The sequence below is a fragment of the Trichoplusia ni genome, chromosome 3 (genome assembly GCF_003590095.1).
Source record: "Trichoplusia ni isolate ovarian cell line Hi5 chromosome 3, tn1, whole genome shotgun sequence".
In the NCBI taxonomy this organism is placed as follows: domain Eukaryota; kingdom Metazoa; phylum Arthropoda; class Insecta; order Lepidoptera; family Noctuidae; genus Trichoplusia; species Trichoplusia ni.
Window position 1 is genome coordinate 19276384 of NC_039480.1, and position 8546 is coordinate 19284929.

The 8546-nt window shown below is 39.5% G+C and overlaps 1 protein-coding gene across 1 annotated transcript; it reads right to left on the reverse strand.

Annotated features, from left to right (window-relative positions):
- LOC113492296 (programmed cell death protein 4) lies at nt 1-8546 on the reverse strand. Its single transcript, XM_026869738.1, has 10 exons — nt 8102-8546; nt 5987-6147; nt 4719-4820; nt 4115-4232; nt 3665-3827; nt 3233-3322; nt 2235-2367; nt 1741-1851; nt 1273-1412; nt 1-670 (listed from the first exon to the last, which is right to left on the reverse strand). The coding sequence occupies exons 1-10, from the start codon at nt 8355-8357 to the stop codon at nt 598-600; spliced, it is 1347 nt and encodes a 448-aa protein (XP_026725539.1). The 5' UTR covers nt 8358-8546; the 3' UTR covers nt 1-597.

Sequence of the window (8546 nt, forward strand, 5' to 3'; positions counted from 1 at the left end):
TTCTTATTTCAAAATAAATACAGGTAATAAATAAACCACACATTTAACATGAAATCTAAACGCATTACACTCCTTTTCGAGGGTAGTCGGGTAGGAACTAATACAAAAATTGGAAATTTGGACTTTTCATTAAAGTATGCAAATCTAACGTTTTCACCTAGTCTATAATTAAAGACAAAAAAGTCGGCGGCTTTTTTATTAAGACGCGCCGTAACCATAGGCTAAGGTACTGTAGGACGAATAACGTGAATGGTTGGCACTAAGCCGAGTTCAAATCTGGTACTTTTAGTGTCAGTTGTCATTTTCACAAATTACCTTAAGATTATCCAAACATTACTTACAAGATCCGGTTCCTAAAATGTCAACATGGCACTAAAAGTGCCAGCGATACTTTCATACTTGATTAACTTGAGAAAGTCTGCGGGGTCTATCTTAGATATTCTGTAACAATATATTGTACTATGGTACCAAAAGTGCCAGCGGTACTTTAATATTATCCTTAATTTTCCGCGAGATATCAGCCGGTCTCCAGCGCTGGTACAACGTAGGTCCATTCCATGATGCTTTCTGCTACAGTTACGGCGTCATCTTCAGTATTTACTCTCTGAGTTTGAGCGCGTGGTCCTTGATCACGCCTCCGTCGCCCTCGGACACAAACCTTTTACGGCCTCTGAAACAAAAAAAAACAAAGGTAAATTAAAAAAAAGCTAATTTTTGTTAATGACTCAGTCAAAAATATATACACTGCTAACAAAAATACATCTTAAGCTTCAATTTTATATAAAAACAATGAACTTATAGTTTATCTCTAGGATTCCTTACCAAAACGGGTTAATAATATAATAATTCTGATATGCATAGGCAATAAGTTAGCCTGATACACATGCCCATCATTGCTCCTCCTGGAATTGCTTGTTGCTTCATCCACTTTTCTCCTAGATATGAAATCTTTACTATTTTCTTTTCACTCTTTCGGTAAATACAACATATGTAATCAATATTTTTGGAAACCTGTCTGACAGAATACTTTATAGTTTTTGTGTCAAATACTTATTAATATTTTTTATCGTAACTATTGTGAGACTGATTCATTATCCTATGATGTAACGGTATACACACGCGCATGTATCGGGATCGCCTGACTAGTATCGGACCCAACCCGAGTCCTTAATAATGAGCTGACGCGGCCGGAGAGGGAATCGGGCTCTCCCGATAAATACGCATGAGTAAACCGTTGCATCATTTAATCAATACTCTATTGTATAGTGTTACCTGGTAGGCATTCGCTTGAGCACGGCGTCGCCGAGGCGGAACTTGTTCTGGCAGCGCTCGAGGAAGCGGTCCAGCATGATGTAGGCCAGGGGCACGTCCAGGACTATGTCGGACATATCCTCAAGAACCCGCAGGAAACCCTGACAGCATACCACATAACATTGTTACTAGGAAGAACGAACTGCGAAGCGGGTTATATTATTAACTAGCTTTTCCCCGCGTCGAGGTCGGGTTCTACCACGTTTCCAAGAGAACTCTGCGAAAGTAACTCTGTCTGTGTGTAACGCTTTCAGTCTAAACCACTGAACTGATTTTAATGAAATTTGGTACAGAGAAAGAGTTGACCTTGAGAAAGAACATAGGATAGTTTTTATCCCGGACTTTTGAAGAGTTCTTTTGGAAACGCGATATAACCGACATCGACGCGGGCGAAGCCGCGTTCAAAAAGATAGTTTATTAATAACTCACCCTGTCCATCTGATCGGGGGACACGATCACACACCGCCTGAGCTCAGCCAGGAAGGTGCACAGCTGTTCCTCGACGCTAGAGTTGATTGTCTCGAGAGCTAGCAACACCGTCTGTACAATAGAATATTTTGATAGTAACTATCGTGAGAATGATAACGAATGAGAAACACAGCTCTGTTGCGAGCGCGGTCCGAGCCTTGTAACAATGGTGAGGGGCGCGGGCGGCGGCGTTTTTATCATTTTTAAGAGTATTTTCAGATATCTCTTGTTTAATTTTTCTTCGTATTTATTTTCTTAGTTGATGATAAAAAAATAATAATCGCGTCTAGGGGTATTTTACGTCGGATACATGAACTGGGCTCCTTTTGTAAGACGACAAAAAAATCACCGTGTATATTAGTATAGATATAGATTGTTTGACGCTCAAAAATGCCATATACTGGTCTATGTAATTGAAATAAAGAATTTGACTTTAGATTTTGAAACATTCTCACCTCATAAACGAGTTCGTGGTGGAAGTGCGGCACTTCTAATTCTCGAACACACCTCATCGCCTCGGCGAGGTCGTTGGACGTCAGGTACTCTTTAAGTAACAGTTGTATTTGACGGATCAGTGACTTGACTGGCCTGAGGACATAAGTATACATGGTTAAGTTAATGAGGATGGTTAAAACACTTATAGTCCATTTCTTTAGGTACTGAAATAAAATGAATCATGGTGTCTTTTTGTCTAAAACAGAACAGAATAAAACACCACTGAAATATATAATTTGACTATTTTGGAAATGTGTAACGCCAAACCTGTTTTGCAAACTTTAATAATATTGGATATATTGATTTTATTTTTAAAAGAGTTGCTTATGGAGTTTCTTGCCGGTTCTTCTCCATAAGAACGACGCTTTAGAACCGTGCAACTAGAGTCATTATTGCAACGTTTAAAAGAGCGTTTGAGACGGCCTATTTGAAATAAAAACTTTTGACTTTGATTTTGTTTAGGTAGTGAAAAAAGTTGGACAATCTTAGTGTCTTTTTGTCTAAAACAAAACAGAATAAAACAAAAATAATTATTTGTGAATATGCGAGACTATATAGATAGCCGAGTGGTTAAGGTCACCACGCCAAACCTACAGAGCGCGACGTGTCAGTTCGATTCCAACCCAGGACAAATGTTTATGTGACGACGTGCGGTATAGCCACTGGTGAGGGTCACACTTGTTATGAATTGTGTATGTTAATATCTACATTATTTCTGCCGTGGTATAACTAAAATGCCGTTATCCAAAACAAAAATCTATCGATCTGTGTTTGCGAATGTTTCAATATCTTGAATAGTTTTAGAAATTCGCAAACACTCGATCGATCAGATCGATAGAATTCTGTATTCTCATTGCTGTAGCATCAAAAGTTGAAAATTTACCAGATGTTGGATATAACGGCATTTTAATTACACCACGGCAGCTCTAGTCTCATACAGTTCGTGTATCGTACTAACCTGATCCCTCCGCCGACTCCCCATATGTTGTCGAGCCTGACTAGTCCCTGCTTCATGGACAGCAGGGTTTCCGACCTGTTTATGGCTTGTCTGAAACGAAAGCACACTTTAGATAACATTTAGGCGATCACCTCTCAACATACACGATCAAACATTAGAGTGACTTCTTCTAAAATCCCTACTAATAATTTAAATGCGAAAGTAACTCTGTCTGTCTGTCTGTTACGCTTTCACGACTAAACCACTGAACTGATTTCAATATAATAAAACTCTATATCTTGGTACTGAGATAGAGTTGACCTTGAGAAAGAACATAGGATAGTTTTTATCCCGGATTTTTGACGAGTTCTCTTGGAAACGCGATATAACCGACATCGACGCGGGCGAAGTCGCGGGCAACAGCTAGTATTATATATTATTATGTACACTTACTTGGCATGAGCGTTAATATCAGTCTTTTCATTGGTGATCTGTACGAATCGCGGCGGTAGGCAGTCGTCGGCGACACAGCGAGCTATGAAGTTAGACAACAAGATGGCCGCGTCCGGTGTGTCGAGAACCAGGTCCGGTAACTTCTCTAGGAGTCTGTCGAAGGCTGAAACAAATAATTAATAATTAGCTCGTGGCCAAGCTATAACTGCATAAGTGCATCGATCACAGGTTAAAATACGCTTGACGTGGTTGGTCCGTAGATTGGTGACCACCTCTGTCATAACGAGTTCTTCCGTGTTTCGGAAGGCACGTTAAATTGTTTGACGGTCATTACAGGCAGTCAGAAGCTTGAATGTCTGACAACCAGTCTGACCAAGGGGTTTCGTAGGACGATTTTTATGCTAGTTGTTTTTGTAAAAAATAAATCTAGAAAAATCTGTTAATACTGACCGTATCCAATGTCCTTGGCTGAGAACACTCTTCCGTAGAGATCTGATATGAGGACGGAAGCCATCTCGCAGTGAGACGGTTTGTGATCCAACGCAATCTCAACAATAGTCTCGCAAACCTGAGGAGAACATATTAAACTTATTTATTTTAGTTACGAGTCTATGGTTTGATTCTTAACAAGGAGTGAATCTTGGTGAGGTTCCTCTCCCTGTAGCCTCACCGGCAACCTCGTCCCTGTTCCCGATGAATACGAGTGAAAAATGTATTGTTTCGTCGCTAAATTACAACTGTACAAGTTAACGGATCAATTTTATGATGCTACTGATATTGTAGGACCATGGATAGGTGATCACATATGTCATAATGAGCTCCTCCTTGTGTCCCGGCTACTATTGACACAACTTTGACAGTCTTCACGTGTAGTCAGAAGCTAGTAAGTCTGACAACCAGTTTAACTAAGAGGTAATGTGTTGACAAGGTAACTGGGTTACGGAGGTCAGATAGGTCGTCGCTCTATAAAACACTGGTACTTAGCTGAATTCGGTTAGACTGGAAGCCGACCCCAAAACATTTATGGGAAGGCTAGGATAATGATTTTTCTTACCAGGTGGCTTCGTTTAGCCGTCACAAACTCCAGCAGGTCTTCCGCCGCAGCGTTTGTGTCTCCATGTTCAAAGTACTCCAAAATAACAGGTTCCGCCTTGCGCTGTAACAATAAAGTTTAACAATAAGTCGCACGGGAACATAAAATCGGGATAAAAACTATATCCTATGTGTTAATCCTGGTTATAATCTATCTGTGCACCAATTTTCTTCTAAATCCGTTCAGTTGTTTTAGCGTGAAAGAGGAACTTTCGTGTTAATCTATACTAATATATAAAGCTGAAGAGTTTGTTTGTTTGAACGCGCTAATCTCAGGAACTACTGGTTCAAATTGAAAAATTCTTTTTGTGTTGAATAGACCATTCATCGAGGAAGGTTTTAGGCTATATACCATCACGCTGCGACTAAAAGGAGCGAAGATACAATGGAAAATGTGAAAAAAAATCAGGGCAGGTATAAATCATAACTTATATCTTCTAACCACGCGGACGAAGTCGCGGGCAACAGCGCCAACAGCTAGTAATATTATAAACGCGAATGTTTGTACGTATTGTGATCACTTTCGATTTTTAGCGAGCGGGGCGGCTGACAATAGCTAGTGGATAATAGTTCTGGCCTCAATAGTAAATATATGTACAGTAAAATACATATATATAGTATCGGATTTGTTGGCAAGCGATCCGCGGCGCGACCTTATCTTGTGTCAACGAACTCTGGCTTATACTTTATAAACAACGCTCACTATATATAAATATGTTTCAATGTGTTACAATTTAAAACGTAATGACAAAGATTTTTAAAACATTAGCTTTTGCCCGCGACTCAAGCATATTTTATGTGATCCACGAATGCTTGTTCTGAGTCTGGGTGTCTTTGTGTATGTGAGTTGTATGTTTGTAAGCCCCCCGCGACACAAGGATTAAATTCCTTAATGTGGGAGTCGTTTTTTTTTTAAGAAAAGTGGCCCGCCCAGCTCCACTTCAGCCTCGTTATTGTGGGCACCTACGTGATTATTATTAATATTGTAAATAAAAAAATGCGGACAACATCACATACATTGTTCTGAACCCAAAGTAAGTTGCTAAAGCACTTGTGTTATGGAATCCAGATACAACGAAGGTACCACAAAAGCCTAAACCCGAGACAATGTAGAAATAAGATTTTTTGCATTGACCCGTCCGGGGATCGAACCCGGGACCTCAGAGCTAGCGAGACCTTGAAACCAGTGCGTACGCCACTCGACCAAGGAGGTCGTCAAATCCTACGTACCACGATTTCCTCCGGCTCGGCCTCTACTATGATCTGTTTGAACTCCACGTCACCGTTGCTGATGGCCTCCGAGTCATAGTTGGGGTCGTTAGCGTCCTCCACATACTCCTCGAGCAGCTCCGACCCGGGAGCCCCCCACACGCCTTTACCACCGGCACCGCCTGTATCAAAAGTAAAAATTAATAGATTAAAAAAATCTAAACACCCACTTATTTAATGTTTATCAAAATCGGTCCAGCCGTTTTTATAGTTGTAAATTGCATTGCCATCGGGTTCGAAGCTACACTGAAAATATTATCAGCCTGCTAGCTTATCGGGAAGTACCTCAAAATTGAGTTGCAAAAATACAACCGGAACGACAAACAAGAAGAAAGTGAGTTTATAAAAACGTGGAAAAATGTCCCTCAGTTAGAAAATTGAAAAGTATTGGACAGTAACGTTTAGGAGAGGGGGCTTGTGACGTAACGATATCGTAAAATTTATACACAATCGGGACGTCACGCGTAAGTTTGATTCACTGTAATTTTATCATTTTACGTTTGCGGGACAAATAAAAAAAATACGTATCCATTATTATAAATTAAACAACAAGGCGGACACTAGAAAAGAAATTGTCTTCATCCCAATGTACAAATAATACAACGCCATCTAGTGTCTAACTAAACAAAAGTTGTACTAAAACTGATGAACTTACACATTTCTAGGCAAGCTACATATTTTACTGACCTATTGGTTCAGTGGTTAGTGGCTAGGGGGCCAGAGGGCCCCGAGGCAACAAAGGAGTGGGGGCCCCCTTGGTTCAAGTTAAAGTGTTTTCATTCAGTGAAAAATTTATCGAGCTTTTTTCTAGATGCCTACTTTGGTGGTGGGCCGCTGGTCATAGTGGGCCCCTTGGCGCTGGTCTTAAGTGCCTTATAAGCGTGCATATATGAAAAAGGGGGGCCCAAAACGAACTATGCCTAGGAGCCCCGAGATGGTTAATCCGGCCCTGGATACGGGGAGCTGTCGGTGTAACTTTGACATTCAATAGATGCTACTTTGTAGCCTATTTTGAATAAATAGATTTTGGTTGATTTTTTATCTTAATAACTTTTTAATGATGTGATAAAATGAAAAATACGTAGGTACATAATATTTCAATATTTTTTGAGAATCTGATAAACTAAGATTTATATTATTAGATACTAAATACCCTATTAATAATTTATATATGAGATTCTAAATATATCGACATGCAATAAAAACATGTTTGGCCTTGACAATGTGTACATGTGCTCAGACAAAATACAATTAGGTTATGTTGTTACAAAAAAAACGTGTGTATTTTTTTTTAAGTTTTTTTTCTCTGTAAACATTTTTTTTGTGTTCAGGAGTTTACTTTGTATGATATAATATATCTCTGATTTAATGACTAAAAAAATTAAAAAATGTTTTGATAACAACAAATTAATTAGATTTTTTGGTTACAGTTTAATTTATCTGATTTTTTTATTGAGCTTTTTTTTCGTTCGTAAAACCGCGGCAAAGTTTTTGTATTTAGATTATTTACCTACATTTTGAAGTAGAAATGATCTTCTAGCATTGTTCTATTTATTAAATGAAAATCCAAATAAAGTTTAATTACTAAAGAAGCAAATAATTTTGTTCTCATTAAAAAAACTACCTACATATTCCAATTTTTCTATAATCAGCAAAGGGTAGATAATTATGTATATATATTATCAGAAAATTCGAAGACAACGCATCATCCAATATTTAAAAAAAAAATAATTAAAAAGTGCATGCTGTATGTTTGTGGTCATTTTTACGAAACTTGTCGCGTAAGCTACGCATGTCTCTAAACCACCGAAAATAAAGACCGCGTGGTGTCAATATGTCTACAAAAGTTGTTTATATTTTGGTGTTGCGTAACAATCCACCTCCCAACCGGCATTCGATAACAAACCTCACAACTGCGCAGAAACACAATGACCTTGAAAATATCGCCATAGCCCGGCGAATGCACGAAAATGAACCTGAACGGAACTATTAGCGTCGATAAATCTAGAACTTTCTCTATCGCTACCGGTTTGAATACGAATAATATTGGTAGTGAAGGCGTGGTGTACTAAGTACCTTTCTTAGGCAAGCCCCGTCCATGGCCGTTTCGTGGCCGACGACTATTCTTCCAGCTGCGGTACTTGGGCAGCGGAGTGACTGCCGTAGGGTTAGCAGGACCCTCCTTGCTGTTAGAACGCCAGAACTTCTTGTTTTTGCGACGCAGACGCTCAGGATGAGATGTCGCCGCGTCCCCGGCGCCCTCAACTACCACCGGCTTTTCGCTATCGTCCGCCACGTTCTCAATTTCGGAAGCGAAGCGTTCGACTTCCATTGCGGCGACGATACGACCGGTTTATTAGCTCAAATCTATATGAAATTGACAAATGACTCGAAATAGAATCTAATGGGACTCTCACAAAAAATGTAGGTCACGTTTATTTTGTTTTTATACACGATAAACAACAGCTCGGACTACGCACTATTTGTTTTGAGAGCGTACCAACATGAAGTTAGACGAATA

Coding starts and splice junctions, on each gene's coding strand:
- LOC113492296 (XM_026869738.1), bottom strand. CDS start 8,357: ATGGAAGTCGAACGCTTCGCTTCCGAAATTGAGAACGTGGCGGACGAT. Junction 4,821..5,986: donor CCGAGCCGGAGGAAATCGTG/GTACGTAGGATT, acceptor TTATTGTTACAG/CGCAAGGCGGAACCTGTTAT. Junction 3,828..4,114: donor AGCCAAGGACATTGGATACG/GTCAGTATTAAC, acceptor TATTTGTTTCAG/CCTTCGACAGACTCCTAGAG.